The 18,706-nt window shown below is 40.4% G+C and overlaps 1 protein-coding gene across 1 annotated transcript; it reads right to left on the bottom strand.

The window, feature by feature from the left end:
* Window positions 1–1,713: 1,713 nt before the first annotated feature.
* Window positions 1,714–17,201, bottom strand: crispld1a (cysteine-rich secretory protein LCCL domain containing 1a). The gene is made up of 15 exons (XM_033985806.2): window positions 17,028–17,201; window positions 16,309–16,652; window positions 9,973–10,091; window positions 9,046–9,178; window positions 8,846–8,961; window positions 8,607–8,707; window positions 7,920–8,099; window positions 7,037–7,097; window positions 6,327–6,393; window positions 6,028–6,158; window positions 5,906–5,949; window positions 5,755–5,827; window positions 5,146–5,221; window positions 4,928–5,061; window positions 1,714–2,427 (listed from the first exon to the last, which is right to left on the bottom strand). The coding sequence occupies exons 2-15, from the start codon at window positions 16,570–16,572 to the stop codon at window positions 2,376–2,378; spliced, it is 1,551 nt and encodes a 516-aa protein (XP_033841697.1). The 5' UTR covers window positions 16,573–16,652; window positions 17,028–17,201; the 3' UTR covers window positions 1,714–2,375.
* Between the last annotated feature and the right edge of the window lie 1,505 nt (window positions 17,202–18,706).

Genomic DNA, 18,706 nt, shown 5'->3' with positions numbered 1-18,706 from the left:
TGATTTAATTTAATCAAACCTCATCACACTTTTCTGGTGGGGGGGTCTGCTACCTGCTTACACTATTGCTTTAAACCTATATATTCTTGCATTTATTCAGTTAGGTGCTTTTATTGCTCAAAAACACCTTGAAAAACAAAAAACATCCATACAGATCTGACCTGCAAAATGACTTTGTAGTATCACTTGCTTGTCTTGGAGATACTGTAGATTGATTTTAATGCCGTACTGTGGAACATTCCAGCGAAAGCAATAATATCTTTATGGAGAGAAGCAAGTGGCAGATACCCCACCAAAATGTTTCACAGTGCACCATTCATTCTGCCTTATGGTCATTCTGAAAAAGATCTAGATCAAAATATCTATTTAATACTTCCCAAAACGAGTATAAATGCCTTTCAAATTGGTTTGCATAGGTTAGTATCTCAGTATTGACTTTTTTCTCAGCCCCACCAGGCAATAACACTGTCAATTTGAGTTTCAGTCTTCTACAGCTCTTTTGAAATTACACACTTTTCATTTATGATAGACTATATTACAGATTGTCCATTTCACTTCACTGCAGTGCACAGGCAAATGAGCAGTGACGACTCGGGCCCCCTAGTGGCTCTATAATCAAATATTTTAAATGAATAATACGCATGGATGTGGGACAAGGGTTAGTGATGAATGTGAATACACCAGGTCTGAGAGGGGTGCTCACCCACACCCCCACCTCCTTACCCCCCTCCTGCTTTGATCTGTACTTCTTGGACTTATCCTGTGGTTGAGAGAAAATGGGAAATGACTCATCAGCAGTAGGTTTAAGCTGAGTGTCAGCTTTAATATAGAGAATTATGAACCGTGTCAGATTCAGAACGCTCAGAGTAGATCTTAAAATTCAGTTTTATTTTTGTCAGATATGTGATGTGGTTTAAGAAACTTTTGATTTGCCAAATGTGTGATTTTGATGATGTGTGGGGTGAGAGTTGCTCAGTGGGGCGATGTTAGCTCAGTTGGTGGTTGGTGGTTGGACATAAACATCATCGGTTGAGCAGTCAGACCCAGCTCCCATAGATGAACTCTGTCGTCGTGTCTTTGGGCAAGACACTTAACCCACCTTGGCCCGAGTGTCTTCGTACCCTGGTGTATGAATGTGTGAATGGGTGAGTGGTTCCTTGATGTAAAGCGCTTTGAGTGCCTTGAAGTTGGAAAATGTTCACAGAGGTTAGTATATCTAAAGTTCAAGATTAATATTGCCTGTCTTTCAGCATATGTTTAATTTCAAACTGTTACATTGTTGTTTATCTTTTGCTCCATTTTTTGTTATCACATGTGATCTTTTATTCATAGCTTGATAAATGCCTGCAGTAGCTGAAATAGCTGTTACAAAAACACTTTTCCAAGTAGCTCCTGCAGTGTTCTTTCCATATGAACTGTGGACCTATGCAGCCAGTAGCCATGTCACACTAACTTGGGTCAATAAACCATAAAGGGGAGGGTCATCCAAACAAACCCGCTGCCATGACGATGAAGATGAACACAAGAACTAGATCGCAAAAAAAGGATTGTGACCAAAAAAACATTTATATCTTTGCAGTTGTTCCTGTCATTGTAGTGCTACCGGGTTCAGAGCTATTACAGATACTTCTTACATGCATTTTGAAGGAAGAGTTCAGAAGACAAAATATAAAACAATATATTTTATTAGCTTTACCATCAACATTACTCTTTCTGTCCTTTTCATACTGATATACTACGGTATTTATAATAACACACATTTTGAAAAACACAAAAGTTAATTTGGGATAATTTTGTTGGAGGTACTTCCCGGCCTGCAGGGAGCTCACTAAACCAGATAAACTGCAAAAACACTATTGAGATTACACATATAAAACACATAGCAGCATCTTTGATAAATCATATGTAAAGCATATAAAAATAAAGCTTTTTTTTTTACTCAGTTAAAAGAAAAATCTGAAATTCAAGAGCACCAGTTAAATGTGCCAGATGAAATGGATCTAAGTGGATAAGTGCCATTAATATTACAGGACTTCTACAATAAGTTTGAAAATTTGGATAAAAAGGCCAAAAAAAAAAAGTACCGGCACCATTGCAAATATGTACAACAAATATTAGGAACCCATTCATAGAAACAGTATATTTACACAGTTCAAAGAGTCCTGCTACAGATGACATAACCCCAAGTGTGTGTTTTGGTTGTCAGGTGTGTGTTGTCACGGCGATGACCTTCAACCCGTGGATTGCGGGAAAGCAAGAAACATTTCAGCCATTTTTAAGTTTTGACAACACTGTTCATTAGCACCTATTCACCAGCCCGCCAGACTGTTGGTTTAACGTGATTTTTTTTCCTTTCTTCTTTTTGTAGAATTCACTCAGATGACGGCGAATACCCGGAACGCCTTGCCCCCTGGAGGATTCTGTAGACTGTAAGGGGCCAAAGAAAAGACGAAAAGTCAGTCAAAAACATACGGATTTACAATGGATGAGTTGACAGATGGATACCAAGAGATGGGCGAAGGGTGAAAGAACCAAAACACGGGAGAGTTCATGTCTTACGCGAACAAAGAGCGACGTGTTGTGGGGTGTGAAAGGAGGAGACAGATAAATGACAGGCAGATAGTGGCAGACGTCATGAAGCCTGACAAAGATGAATGTGGTGAGGAGAGATGAGGAGGAGGAGAAGCAGGCAAAGGAGGAAAGACAGGGTGAAGAGAATGAGGAGACAAGGAGAGGAGGAGAAGCAGGCAAAGGAGGAAAGAAGGGGGTGAGGAGAGTGAGGAGACAAGGAGAGGAGGAGAAGCAGGCAAAGGAGGAAAGATGGGGTAAGGAAGGATGAGGAGACAAGGAGAGGAGGAGAAGCAGGCAAAGGAGGAAGGAAGGGTGTGAGGAGACAAGGAGAGTAGAGGAGGAGAAGTGGGCAAAGGAGGAAAGATGGGGTAAGGAAGGATGAGGAGACGAGGAGAAGGAGGAAAGAAGGGTGTGAGGAGAGATGAGGAGGAGAAGCAGGCAAAGGAGGAAAGATGGGGGTGAGGAGAATGAGGAGACGAGAGGAGAGGAGAAGAAGTGGGCAAAGGGGGAAAAAGGAGTGAGGGGAGATGATGAGACAAGGAGAGGAGGAAAAGCAGGCAAAGGAGGGAATATGGGGGTGAGGAGACAAGGAGAGGAAAGGAGGAGAAGCGGGCAAAGGAGGAAAGAGGGAGGTGAGGAGAGGAGGAGAAGCGAGCAAAGAAGGAAATATGGGGCGTGAGGAGGGATAAGGCGACAAGGTGAGGAGGAGAGGAGAGGGAGAACAATGAGAGGAAGAGGTAAAGATATAGGAGGAAAGGAGAGAAGTCAAGGAAAGGAGGAGAGATGAGGAGGAAAGGGGATGAGGGGAAAGGAAGAGACAAGAAGAGGGGGAAAATGGATGAGGAAAAGACAATGAGATGAGGAGAGACAATGGAAGGTGGGAACATGGGTGAAGAGAGAAGAGGAGACAATAGAAGGAGAGAATATGGGTGAGGAGATAAAGAGTGAAAGAGAGATGGAGCAGGAGACAAAGAATGGATGAAACAAAAAGGAAAGAACAACAGGGCGGGGTGGAGACAAGGAGAAGGAATTAAGAGAGAATGAGGAGGTGTGGAGAGGAAGTTAGAGGATGACATGAGTGAAGACTAGGAGATACGGCAAGAGCAGATGAAGTGATGAGAACTGAAGGAGAGAAGAAGATAGGAGACAGAGAGGATGAGTGAGCAAACAAGGAAATGGCAAAAGGGGGATGAGGAGTGACAAGACGAGTAAAAGAGGAAATGGAGAAGAAAAAAAAGGAGATGAAGAGCAGAGACACAAGGAGAGGAAGAGGGAGGAGACAATGAGAGGAGGGAAGATAAGATGATGAGAGAAATGGGAGTGACGAAACAAGGAGAGATGGAAGGAGGAGGAGAGGAGATAAAGAAAGAGGAGAGAAGGACAGAGAAGGCAACAAAAGGAAACATAGAAAGAGGAGGCAAGGACAGGAGCAAAGGGGGGTGAGGAAAGGAAACAAGGTAAGGAGGAGACAGGAGACAAGGACAAGAATATAGCCATACATTTTGTCAACCCTTTTTGTAACCCCTTTTCTTCAAATGGGACCAGCCCGGACACGTGGGTCACAGAGCAGAGGCTGGTACCTTAATACTACTCTGTTGACTGGCACCACTCAGTCCTTTCCTAAATCCAGCCTCCTCCAAGCACATTCTTCTATTTTTAGTGCTCAAGCATCTTCTCGCTATTAACACTTTTACCCTCTCTGTTCTTAACTTAATCTCCTTAAAATTCCTGTCCCGTCTGTGCAAATCGATAATGTCTCTAATTTGCTCGGTGTAAGCACATCACACAAACAATGTTGGTTTGTTGCAGAATTTGAAGCAGTAATCCATTAAAAAAGTACTGCTACCTAAAAAGTAATATCACAGTATTGAAACATTACTTTGTGGCACGCAACTCTGTCTTAAGCCTATGCTCCTGCCCACCCACTTATTTTCCACAATTTTTTCCATTTACAAACTTCCTTAGAAATATTTATTGGAAGGTTTATCTGACTTCCTCTTCTTCATCCTTGCTATTACAGAAAATGGTCTTGTTATTTGGGCTCTAATTGCCATCTAATTAATTGTTTTAGACAGAAGCACTCTCCCATGTGAACGGCATCAAAGCTGTAATCAACAGTTTGCATCTTGAAAAGATTAGTTCCAGAAGGAAGAACCAGAGGGGATGAATCTAAGTCGACCCAAGAGCTATTGATTTCTAAGCCCTCCTTTGCCTCCACGAATCCACCTTCTCAGTTTTAATACATCGCTAAACAAGTCATCAAAAACTTCGATTGCTTTTTTTGTCATTCACGGTACTTATTCTTTGCAGTTTCCTGTAATGCTGCTACTTCACTTTAATTCATAAAATGCTGTACCTTTCTGAGGAAATTCCATTTTGATATGAAGCAATGTAGTGTCTCCTCTTATCCACCGGCATCACATCGATGTATCCCCCTGCGTCATTCCGGATGACCCCAGCGTGAACTGCAGCTCGACAAATACTGGATTTCTACACGGGACAAACACAGACAGGTCAGTGCATCTCTCAGGCAGGCTGTGAAGCAAATAAATACCGTAGCAAAGGGAGACTTACATCAGAGTAGATTCTTGTTCCTATTACTCTAGATGTGTGGGCGTTCTCCTCTAAACAGTTTCGTGGGCAGTATAATCTAGATAGAGCAATAGACAAACAACGTATAACACATTTTACTGTATCACACAACAAATAATTTCTTTGAGTACATTGTTTGTATAGACTGTAGAAAGAAGTGGACTAAGTGAGTGTGACATCACCCATAGCTCCAGTCAAATGAAGCTCATTGAGGCTAGCAGTTATAGGGACAAATTTTCATATTTGTAATTCTGACTGCGAGTGTCATAGCAACCAAAGAGCCAATCCAGAGCAAGGCTGTTGAAGGTAACACCCCTTACCATCCGCACCGCTGGTTTAGCAGGGAACGGGAGCTTAGCAATGCTGTCAATCAAATCTGTTGCTAATGCGGGAACGATCTCAGGGGAAGAAGGTGTCTGAATGTGTATTATTAATGTTCATATCTTGATTTACAGACACAATAACGAAATAAAAATACCAGGATCACATAGAGCGGGTTAATACGAACATTTTAAGACCAAGATGACGAGCTACAGTCTAGGGTGTGGCAAATATTACTGCAAAAGAAACAAAAGAAAAGGATAATGTTACCTTGGGCAGTGTCTTACAGGTCTCTCGTACGGACAGAGTACGGCAACTGTTGTTTCACATGTAACAGCTTGGACTAAGAATAAAATACATTCACAGTCAATTTCATCATGAGGTCTCCCAATGATTAGCACTGCTTTGGTATCAGTGTTACCTGTCACTTTAGAAACGATGAATGAATTGGCACTTTGGTACTTCCTACAATACAGAAATACATAATGAATATAACAAAAAAAGACATAATATTAATAATCGTAGCCTTATATTTTTCCTCACCCTATAGATTGTACCCCATTCTTGTATGATTTGATGAAATAGTCTTTTCTTCCTTGTCTGCTCACATCAAGCCACCCTCCATCATTATCTATGACACCAGCATGTAGGCCCGCTTTGCACACACTAGATTGCTGAAAAAAAGTTAAATATTGACAGCATTAGCCCCATTTGCCGACCTGGTGGTAAACAGCAGCTTTTAAAAGGGTTGGTCAAGGCTGTTTGACATCTCTCACGGCTGATAATGGCGGCTTATTGACCAAAACAAACCCACTCAAACCGCAATCGATTAGCTCACTCACCATTTCATAGTACACTGTGCCCACCACTTTCCCAGTGGCATCTAGACATCCAGCTGGACATTCATATCTAGACAAAAAGAAGCAGGAGGAACAGCTGTGAAATCACTAAACTATTAATAGTATAGTTTCTCACTTGTAACAAAAAGTCGTAACTAAAAATATAATTATAGTAATGAAATGGTAAATACTTATAAATACTTATAAACAAGACACTTGTGATTCAATTATTTGTGAAAACAAACATCCCTGGAGTTGTGTTTTGTCTCATTCACACATGTTCAACTCACAAACCCTGCACATTTAGGCTGAGTTTTTCTCTCAAACAGAAAAAACTCTGTTCCACCTTGTGATGTCATGTGGTAATACAGGAAGTGCTCCACTGTGTTTTTAAACTCCATACACTTTCACTAGAAATATTTGGATAATTTCAGCCCTGGAATCTACTAAACTAAAGGGAAAACAGCTGTTAACATGAAAACTAGACAGACTAATAATAAGGTGTTAATCAAACATGTGTGAATGAAACAAAACACTACTCCAGGTATGTTTTTGAAGAGGTAACAACAGTACAACATGGTTAAAACCTCACAAGAGTAAATTTTGTATCATATAGGACTTGTAATAGAGGTTGATATCCTATGTGTATAATTTGCAGGTTTTAATCCCATGATATTTATATGAATTCAATCATCCTTAATGTCTCTTTTTACCTGTTGCATGTGGTTCCTTTACACTGGTCTCTCAGCTTTGTGTCGCAGGTGACGAGCTGAGCTGCAAAACAGAAACAGACGGATGCAACCAAACTCATTTTTCAGACAAAGAAAAATCCATGTTTTATATTCAAGCTACAAGGTGGTGGTCAGCAGTATTGAAGGAAGCATCTCGGCTTACAGACACAGGCCTCGTGTGCTGTGAGAGGAAGCCATTTAAAAACCACAGCAAGCCCCTTTCAACTCTCCTTCATCAGCCAAGAGCAAACACACAGTTTCGGCCAAACCGTACCAAGCAAAATTAGGTATAACTGAGAATCTGTCAACCTTAATTACTTTGACTGTAGACTATTTATTCACTTTTTTTTTTTTTTACCACTTTTCAAACTTGCAGCCTTGTTGATATTTTGTCATTTTTTGCATTAGATTTACAACATGATTTTACTTTGCTGAGATATGAATTTTATACTTCCTTTATTCCACAGGGAGAAAAGATTAGATTGCTTGTGAATTGCTTCAGAAATAAGTTGTAATACGTGTTTTCACAATCTTTTTGAAAATGTTGAAGAAAAATCTGGTTGATTACTCAATAATATTCAAATAAATGTATTATCTCAGTACTGTTCCTGGGGAATTGAGATAAGTACACTCCCCTGTGCTTTGTCAAGTTTGCTTACTCCTACCTTGGAAAATGATCTTATAATATCAGTACTTTCACTTGAAGGTCCTCCTCCAGCTCTGTAAGTTTGACCTATTTAGTAACAATTCTCTTAAACTTGTCCTTCTACTGGTTTTTACCACTGTGACCCTCCCAAAGCTAAAACCAGATCCCTCATTCTGAACTGTAACGAGACCCAGAATAAACAGTTAAATGGCAGCTTACACATCTGCTGTGTGTTGACCACCTCATTCCTGTGCAGGACCTCTGTAGGGGGTCGCGTGGGGGCCGGGGCGGGGACACTGGGGGGGTCCGGTTTGGGGGCCCGGGGTCGAGCTCGAGGGGCCTCAGGTTCAATGAAGTTATTTTCTTCCATTTCCTCTTGGTAAGGGTTGTAGCTGTTATCTGGAAACAGGGTCACATGTTATGATAGGAGTTGAAAAGCAGCTCCACTAAAGGCTGTTGATAACTTTTGTCACCAATTAATGCAATGTTTGTGTTTTCTGAAATATAGTAACCAAACTATTTACCTTTGTGGGTGAAAAAATCCTATCAAAATCTAAATTACAGTAAATGTGTGTGAGCAATTAAGAGTATATGACATATTTGCTTTAATTAAAGGACCAGTGTATTCTTGGACTACTTTCTTATGCAAGTACTAACTATACATAATGTTGTAGTAGTAGCCAAGCTTGTAAACATTTTATATACCCATTATTTCAAGTCCCCAAGAACAGGGACAAAGTAACTGTCACACAGAACTAGACCTCAAAACAGTAAGTGGTTACATTTTATTTCCTTTCCTATCCTATTTTTATTATTTTTTTGGCTTCAAGTGCTCCTTTAGTGAAAGCACCATGATGTTTTAAGAGTTCAATCTTAATCTTTTATTTATTTATTTTTTTAACTTACCTTTGTAACACTGGTTGTCCTTACAGCCTCCCCCATAACTTGGAGGACAGGCTGAACACGGCGTCCCATGTTTGTATGGAGCATGGCCCCACCAGTTGCCCCTGTTCAAGTCACACACAAAATACAAACATAGCAGAGAGTTCTAGTGGGAACAGGTTGAAAATATTTGTCACCTCAAACTTTAACATTTTGACAGTCTTGATTTTCTCTGTCAGTCATTCATCAAAAAGTGTTCTTACTTTGGAGAGTAGTTGCAGACGAGATAGACAGCCTTGGCCCAAATCTGCCCCCAAACATTCATATTGTAGCATAGGTTGATAGCACAACCGACGCGACTGCTGGTGGCCCACACAAGCTGATAAATAACACAGATGTTCAATAAATAATACATTTTGAAAATTAAAGTGAGTGAAGAAATGGAGCTTTTCAGTAAAACTACCTGTGTGTAGTGGGTACACACTGGACCGGAGCACCTGAATGGGCAGTAAGGGTTACACTCCTGGGGGTAAGGGTAAGAGAAGTCTTTCACTTCGTCATACCACGCCTGAACATGGAACGTAGGAGGCCGATACCTGCGCAAAGGAGGCAGCGGAATCATTGAAAGAACATGTATTTACAAACTTGTTCCTTTCTGACATTTCCAAATACTTCTAACACATTGTAAGTTTAATACTTTAATAATGTATTTTCCAGTAGGCCCTGTGCAACCTCTCACTGTTGGCGTCACTACTTCCTGTCCAATGTTATCTATGAGTTTTTTGCAGAATCACGTTAAAATTTTTAATTAATTTGAATTTTAATAGGTTGTTTATTTTATGTTTTCCAATTTTAATAAAAGTGACTGTTCAGAGCCTATTCCCTTTTTCATGTCATAATTTTTTTAGTTCAAGCTTGGATTTAGCATTTCTTTTGGCTGGATAATTAGTCAAATGCATGTAATAATCACTGATTGCAACAAAATGATCAGTATACCGATGACATCTGGCAAAACTGAAAGGTTAACTCTATTCAGTAAGGGCTAATTGTGTAATCAATACGTTAGGATCAAAAGCTTTCAAGTAGAAAAGACTAATCACGATCTAAAACTGCAAAAGTTCACTATTGACAGTTTGTGGTGCAACCAAATGAATCAACCATCTAATTCTCTTAATAAATAAACATGCAAAGTGTTTTTTTTTAAATCTGGCTGTTTAAATTTAGACAATGTAAATGAAAGTAAATGGATTCACTGTTGTTTATTCATTGCGTCTATAATACTGAATAATCATAAGTAATTGTAACACAAATTTTTGATATTGTGACACGTCTAATGGTAAATGCTGAAACCAAATGAACTCAATGAGATGCCCTGCACAGCTGTAGTCACCTTCCCCAGTGAGCGCCCAGGTTCTGTCCGATCTGAGGCAGTAAACCAGCAGGACCATGTTCCCATAGGCAGGTCTCAGCCCACTCCTCTGCTGTGCGCTCCAGTTCAGTGTCCCAAACCTGCGAGGCAAAACAAACATAACAATGTAAGTCAATTTACTGTTTACAATTCAGTTCACAACCAAGCTTTCCTTAAATGAATTCACTGAGATGGTTGAAAATGAGTTTGTTAAAAGCTGAAAAACATCTGTACTGAACTTGGAATTAGGATTTTGGAAAATATCTGTCATGGAAGAAGTTAGTTTCTGTTACTTTTTTGCTTTTAAACAGCCACACGTGCACTAAATAAAGGATTCGGGTTGACTCTAGCTTTGCCTTACACAACTTCACAACATTGAACACCACATTATAAATTCAGCGTTTGGAACTGTCACTGCCAATGTAATAAAACGGCAATGCAACTTGATACTAAAGTACTATTATGGGTTTACTCCTCATTTTGAGCATTGCTGACTGTGTAAAAATCCTGCACTTTGCCGCTCAGCTGACTCCCCTCAAATGGGTTTTCCCGTAATATTGAGCGTTATTCCAAAAATGCCAAAAGGCTGTTTTACCTCTTAAGTAATAACTTCCATATGGCCCATGCTGGAGAGATGAGGGACGGGTTTCACCTCTGTCTTTCTAAATTGGCCTCCCCTGCTTCAGGTTTGGCTCAAGTCAGATACTAAATGGATCATATTCCCATTTAAGGGGTTTCTAAGAATGCACTCTGTGACCTGCATTTTTGCTGACCTACATTTGACCATAAAACATCAACAAAAACAACAAAACGAATTGCTCTCAAGGATTCTGTTTCATGTTCAGTATGTTTGTTTACGCATCTGGCTACTCCCTTTTTTGCGATAAGGCAGAAATAATGACATTACATTACAATTGATCCCTCACAGTTTCTCAAGTTTTTTCATATTAAAAATAACTAAAAGTAATTTCAGGAGCATAAACAAAACAGATCTTTAATCAGTGCAAATTAACTGAAAAAACATATCCCTATGAGACAATTTAAAACAATGTGATTCTGATTTATTCAAATTTGATTAGTTACACAGATCCCGCTGACAATCACTTTTTATTTCTCCCTGTTGAAAAAATATTTTAGCTTCTACTTAATTGCATTTGACTCTGAAAACCCTTCTCTGCCTACCTGCGTTATTTGTGAGTAACCAACCATCGCCAATCGAAACAAGCGCTGCTCTCTTGATTCTTTGCTATAGTTACACAAACCTATGGCCAACAACAGGATGTCTGGCCGCGCAGCAAATGAACTGTTAAGTCTGAACACGGGACTTCTGGGAATCTAGTCGACATTGTTTGTTTAAATCAATAATGCAGAAAATAGTGTGATTTGGAGATAAACACTGCTCTTTGTAAGGTTAATTGTTTGCTATATACCTGCACAGATAAACAGAAAAGTCTCTATAGAGGGCTACGAGTCAGAGCTGAGACCTTTGAGAGCGTTGTAACGGCTAATGAAGCTAAAACAGATTGACATGTGGTTATCAGTGGACATGTTAATTGAAGCTTTTTTTCAATTTGACGTTTTCTAGCAAGATGAAAAACACAATCAGCGCTTTCGGTGATAAGACGGTTAGGACGCATTGGGTAGAGTTGTGGTAATTGTTGTGAGGTTAGAAAGCCAAAGTATACCGGGCTTGTTGTTTAAGGGTGGGCTAGCACAAAGATGCATATTGATTTGATTTGATTTGAACTCCTTTATGGCTAAGGTCACTGTGGTAGATTTTGAAACTGAGGATGACCAGGATTAGAGTACATTATAGACCATTATAGCTTGCCTAGACTTACAAAAAAATCATGTTATAGGAAATATCAGCATGTATTTTTGCCCTTTTGCACACAGCTACCTCTCTTTTTAAAAATCCATCCTCATTTTTCCACTGATGTATCAAATAAGTGTGTAATACCAGGTTAAGTAGAAGAAAAATAAAAAAAAAACGAATGTACTTTTGAGTAACTTTTATGCAAGCAAACAATTAAAAACTATCTGAACAGCTCAGAAAAACTTGAAATTACATATCTGAACAATAATCAGCATTTATATATACAAGAGATTATGCATGTTGTAGTTAGAGTTAGGTTTTTACAGCCCTTCCTATGAAAAAATGTCAGGCGTTTACGCAGCTAAGACATTGATTTTGAATGTTTACTAAAGAATATCTGAAGTTCTACAGCTTATGAGTTTGTAACGGTGATGGAAAGTCCACAACCGCGAGTCTATCGGCGGCGATAGCATCCGACACTACAGGGTTAAAGAAACACGTTTGACTTTATATTACGTAACTGGACTTGCATTTGATAACGTAAGTGTTGTTTAAATTGCGAATTATAAGTTTCTGTAAGAGCCTGTAAGAATTTAAATAAAACGTTCGTGCACACAATAAGGTTTTTGACCAATTCACAGTTTTTGCACAGATTTTTCAGTTGGCTAAATGGAAAAAATGAGAGCGAGAGTTAATAAATTTAAATCTGGGAAGCAACACTAATATTTGACATTTAACTAAATTAATCTAAGGCCTGTGCTACTTGCCTTGACATCCAAAATTGCAAGAATAATTAAGATTAAGAGTCATTTTTTTAAGTTTTCCTCTTACTGACTTGGCAAATCACCTGTCTCCCATATGCCAGATGCCCTTCCCTCCTGATGCAACCTTTTTCCAGGCTTAGGCATTTAATTAAGATTCCACTGGCGTCTAACAAATCATGCTTTAAGTACTGAAAAGTGTCACAATTTATCAGCATGAAAAGAAGTGGTGCACTGTGGGTGAGATAGAATGAGTGGTTTAGACCAGGTATAAAGCACAGCCGTCTTGTCAGACCACAGTTGTTTGCACAGTTACGCAGCAGGGGAGGCCCAGTAACAAGGACCCCCCAACTGCGGGCCCCTCCCTGACCACACTCCTGCCTGGGGCCCTAAAGAAAAACACCTCAGCTCCTACACTCTATCAGCACTGTGCACACGGCATTGTTTATTTCGCTTCACACTTCATTTGTGTTTTTTTTCCCTTGTCCCTGGTCATCTGGTTACATTCCAAACTCTATGGAGGGGTACTTCCTTTGCACGTCCGGGTTTCCTGCTCATAATCAATAAGCCATGTGGAGGAGAACAACCAATTAATGATATAGGTCAGCTGGTTTTAAGGCATTACTCCGTCCAGGTGGTGCTTTGTCAAAGTATATTAAAGCCACAACTGAGGGATTAGGGGCCAGATATTTAATGCAACTAGAATTTAAATCAATTAATGTGATATACTGTAATTTAACTATGTTGCTGAGTTAAAGGGGGAATATTATGTAAAATTGACTTGTGTTGAAACATGTTACAGTCTTCCCTCATGATTAGTTTACTCAATGTTATATTTAGACTGACATGCGTGTTTGAGTAATCCTGTACTGACAATAATGTGATAGTAGTTACGTTCTGGTTCAGTGCTGTTTCACCTTTGATTCACGTTTAGCGAAATACTGGCCACACCCCTCTCTTTCAGAAGCTTCAACAAAAGGTCCTGCCTGGCCAACCTCTCTTGTACGATTTCTTCAAACTTCTTTTGCTGGTCCTCACATTTTGGTTTCCAGGAATCTTCTCTGTTTTCTTTCTTTCTCAGGGCTTTCTCTTCAACCATTTGTTATTTTTGCTCTCCAAGAAATTCACAGGTTTTTGGTTACTGTGGCTGGGTTATGAGACACCTGTAACAATTTGTTTATTTTTTATTTTATCAGTATAAGAGCATTGCGTTTTTCAACCAAAGAGGAAGAACATTGTTAGTTATTCATAATTTTCATTCATCTAGTCGTAGTGTAATAAAAATGTCAATTTTCTATCATTCTATATCGATTTTTGGTGAGTTGTTTAGAGCTGAATCAGACACCGCTGTTGAATGACTGTACATGTATCTGGCATCGCATTACTTCTAATTAGTGCAGATGAAAAACAATATATAAACGCTTAACATGCAATCATCAAATTCTTAGTTTTCATCTTGCTGCCATTGCCATTTTGAGGATTTTTAACCATTAAAAAAGATATAATTGGTTTTAAATTGTTAAAAGCTCTTTGATTTGATAGATTTAAGTACTAATTAAATGATATCAGTCTAATAATGTTCATAATTCTTTCCAAATTTACCTGGGCTTAGGGTTGGCCCATGCCCTGACCCTCTCCGACTGGATTTACCCTGACCATACCCACACCCACAAACACACATTTTAAAATCTTTCTTTAAATCTCACACAGTAGCAATTGAAGACACATTTACAAGTCTAGACATTACTTAGATTTTATAAGTTGCACTATTTTAAGTTAAATAAAGATTACCACTGGCTGCTGCACGGTCTAAATGATGTGTAACCTGAAAAATGTCAATCCAAACCGCTAACACCGCCGGCAGCTTGGGCCAGTTGCCCAGAACGACCAAGGTAAACAAATCAAGGTAGGTTTTCTCCCATGATGCACCTGTTTGTCTAGCGGCACTTCAAATACTCACACGTCTCTGTCTATACCTGCGGGTCAACCTTAACCGCTGTCCCCCCTACACTGGCGACGCATTGATGTTTTTGGCAGAGTCGCTGTAGTGTGAATGCTTATCCGGGATTTTAGGGGCCTCTGTGTGTTGTATAATGACAGAATGGGAACGGAGCCATAGGGATAAGAGACAGAGGAAGGCAGAGAGGAAACAGATGAAGTGGGAGGAAAGACAGAGATTTGAACCGATGTTATCAAAAACTACCTCAGAAGGTCTCTGAAATTTCGGTTTAATCCTCAATAGCACACAGAAGAAAACCAGGTGAGAGCAAGAGATCTGTCCCTCACACTGTTAAGATTTTTGCACATTTTACATGTTTGTAAAGTAAACATAAAGGGCCATTACAACCCGGCACACATTTCACTGTGACAGAACTTTAGGGTTTAGGGTTCCTATTAGGGTTTCACATGGGCCATACGTGTTGTCAGCCGTTACTATAACATCGTGTATACCAATCTAAGGTCCCTTTTCCATCTGCAGTGCCCCTCTCTAACTTATGATAATCTGTCCACACCCTACTAAACTTGCACTTTCTTTTTCGCTCCAAACCTGCTATCCTCTTGTTGCATGCCTCTCCGTACTTCACCCCTGGGTGCCCCCGCAGCTAAAAAAGCCAGCCAACTGTAACAAGAGACAGTGGAGAAGGAGCTGTGTGCCGCTGGCTCAGCACTTCTCCTCCTCCAGCAGGCTGCCAGAGCGCACCCCTCTGCACACACCACATGAGGGGTCGTTAAGTCTAACCTCTCAATTATACAATTACACAGTCCAGCAATTGCCCCCAGCAGGAACTGTTTATTTGCCATAACCACAGAATAAGCCTTTTGTTTCCAGGGTCTTTGAGCCGAGATGAAACAGTGATAAAAACTCATTACGTTCTGCACACTGTATTGATTTTCGGGCTCTGAAGTACAGTTAGTGGCCATGGGCTGTAGCAGTCAAACCATGCCTTTATTTGGAGAAGTTCCAGATGGTTGGCGATGAGATTTTCTCTAAGTGCGTGTGTGTGTATGCAAGTATGGCATATGCTTGACAGGGAGGAGGGGGGTCCAGCTGGTAAAATAAGCCCCTAGTGATTCTAATTGCGCTCTGAAATGCGATCCATTGCTCTATGCACACGTGATGGCTAAAGGATAAAGTCAAACAAATCTCTTAGCATGAGTAAGAAAAAACACAGTAGTAATGTGATCGTTGGCAGGTTGCTGGAATTCAGTGCTGGCAGTGGTGGGAGTCACATGGGTCTTGACTTATGGAGAAAGTGGGGAGGAGGGTTAGTGTGGAGGTGCTTAGGAAATGTTGGCATGCTGATTATGACCAGGCCAAAAGGGACAAGTGCCAGGCAGTCTGGCAGTGACTGGGTCAAACTATATTACCCGAGATTTAAATGCACAGCAGGAATTTGAAATGGGGTCACAGCTGCATAATGATCGGTAATATTGCTCATGAAACCACACGTACAGTATATAAAGTACAAATCAAGTGGAAACAAGGTGGAAAATGTGCAAGAATCAATGTCAAATTGATTGGCATTGCAATCAAGAATACTGCTGAGCTTCATCATGCAATTAATAATGAATATAAAGTGATAAACATATTTTATCAGAAAACTCCATTCTCTGAGCAAATCACTACCAAAACTTGCCTTGTTTTGGATGTTATCATAGTAATTAATGCCTAAACAATGCATCTTCCTTTCAATACACATCTCTGCAATCAGAAGAGCTTTAGGACATTATGCCACTTACCATGTACTCCATGTTGGATGCTTGGGGGTACACCTGCCCTCTAAGCTTGTTGTGGAGATCCAGGATGAGCTGCGCATCGTTGTCCGTTATGGCTCTCTTGCCCCTCCCTTTGGCCTTCCACATCTCTCCATCCTCGTCCATGTACTTGTCCAACATCTGCTCCAGGCTGGAGTTAAACGGCAGCGTGAAGGAAACTGGCATTTGGATCAGACAGAGCAGAAGCATGGATCTGCATTCTGGCCAGTGAGCAGACAAGAACCTCATCCTGGTAGTGGTAAAGTTTGTTGTACAGTCTTAAAATAATGGGGATAAGTCGTTTAGGCCAGTCTCAGAAGGTAAACTTGCTGTTGTGGACAAAAAAGAATGAGACAATATATCAGTTACAGAAATATGACATAGATAAATTGTAAGTTTTTGTGTTCATTGTGCTTTGGCAAATAGAAAGCCCGTGCGTAAAACTGGTTAAATTTGCAAATCACTGTACGTTGAGCTTGGATTTTCTTACTGGATACTTGAAATACTTTTACTATTCACTGCTATGACGTGAACAAGATGATAGCCTCACCAAACAACCAAGAACAACAGGCTTATATTTAAATTGGATTAGCTTATGCACCTGCAACTTTGACAGATAAACCCAGTGTGCCACGGAGCATGCAAAACAAACAATACAGAAAAAAGCATGCACAATTAAAACAATGTACCAAATGCAAACTTACATTTAATGAGAGCCTGAGCGCGAGTCTCTAGGGAAATTAACCAATGTGAAAACTGCAGCAGTAAAAACGCAACTTGGATGATTGCAATGCGCAGGGTGACTTGTGTAGCGCAAACCTCAGACGCTGGATAGAGAAAAGAGGCTGCGTGGATGTTTCTTCTGCAGGGTTCATACTCCAAAGCCGCTAAAGCATCACTTGTGCACACTTTATCCCCAACTTTAGTTTCACTCTCGGGCGCCGCCTCTGACCCCGCCTCTGGATGCGTGATACGGCCCTCTACTCTCCAGGCTGAATTATGGCACAACAAGGTACCAGAGGCTTGGAAGGTCTGTTTGATTTTTTTATTTAGGGACTTCCTTTATTCCTAATATTACAGGTATATTTGAAAAAACCCAAAAGAGCAGTGAATAGTGCTGAAACATCTTTATAAATAGCATGGTATAAGTCTACTTGCTCCAAAACATAACTTTTTTACTATTCAAACTATTTTGTGCATTTGTTGATTAAGTAATTTAGGAAAGCTTCTATGCAAACAATGCAGGAAACATTATAAAACAATGAATCAATGTACTGTAATGTAAAGTGTAATGTAAGCTCAAAACAGCCACTGTGTTTTGTGACCTTTACTGGTACCTCCAAATCCTTTAACCTAATCTAAACCAGACCCTGCTTCTCGTCAGGGGTCTGGGCTCCTAAAATGGTCTCATTCTCTGGAGCCCTAACCGCTTACAGGTGACTTGTTTGTGGTGATTAAACACAAACCTTCTCGTTGTTAATTTCAGGTACTGTGTTTGTCGTCAACATTTCCTCTCACTTGTGCACCACCCTTGTTGCTTTAACTGTAAATACGGAGCTCGCAGATTCCAGATTGTCTTCTCTGCTCTGGTCCTTTTCACTGGAGCCCTGGCACATGTGGCAACAGTAGCTAATAGGCCACCTCTGCAGCCCCACGCACACACTTTCCACAATCAACAGTCCAACAGTGTTTCATCTGACAAACATAATAAAGGCACATATAGGAAGCCATGGTACAGTTTGTTTGTATAGCTAATGAGCCTGTTTCTATGACAACCAAATATTTTACAATTTGGATGTTTTTGGACTTGGGCACGTGAGCTGGCTTGGAACAAATGCATACTTAAATTTGGGCAATTGTCCATTACACAAAAAAAAAACAAAAAAAAAAACAAAACACTTTGCAATGTTGAACTTTACTGGAAATGGCATCTTGGCAGAAGTATGAGTGTGTAAGCCCACCTAGAGGCTGACCTCTCTCTGGTGCCAATCAAGATCAAAGCGGTTACAACCAGCCACATAACTCCCTTCTTCAATACAGGTGGGTCAGAAGACAGGTTTGCTCTCACACACTCGCAGTGCACAGGTAATGTAGACTACAGCGACGCAACCGGACAAGAAACACAGGCCCCAGACAGGGACAGGCCACAACGTAGCAGTATAGAACCCTGGAGGAGCAACTGCAGCCAGCATCCCTCCTGGACACATCACCCCTTAGCCTGATCACCGCAGGCTAAGGTGACTTTCAGCTGCAAGGGTGGACCAGAGGTGAACTAAGCAACTATCCTGACTGGAATGTATGCAGAGGGGTGAACCAAGAGCACACACAGGCCACTCGCCATACTGACGGAGAACAAGGTCCACAGGAATACTGAGGAGCGGCT

The sequence above is a fragment of the Periophthalmus magnuspinnatus genome, chromosome 20, assembly GCF_009829125.3.
Source record: "Periophthalmus magnuspinnatus isolate fPerMag1 chromosome 20, fPerMag1.2.pri, whole genome shotgun sequence".
Classification (NCBI taxonomy): domain Eukaryota; kingdom Metazoa; phylum Chordata; class Actinopteri; order Gobiiformes; family Gobiidae; genus Periophthalmus; species Periophthalmus magnuspinnatus.
This window is presented reverse-complemented; position numbering and strand designations above follow the sequence as displayed.

Excerpts from the sequence above, each read along its gene's own strand:
- crispld1a (XM_033985806.2), bottom strand. The coding sequence starts at position 16,572 with ATGAGGTTCTTGTCTGCTCACTGGCCAGAATGCAGATCCATGCTTCTG. Across the intron at positions 5,950-6,027 it reads AATGGGGTACAATCTATAGG|GAAGTACCAAAGTGCCAATT; the intron begins GTGAGGAAAAAT and ends TCTGTATTGTAG. Across the intron at positions 5,828-5,905 it reads CATCGTTTCTAAAGTGACAG|TCCAAGCTGTTACATGTGAA; the intron begins GTAACACTGATA and ends TTTTATTCTTAG.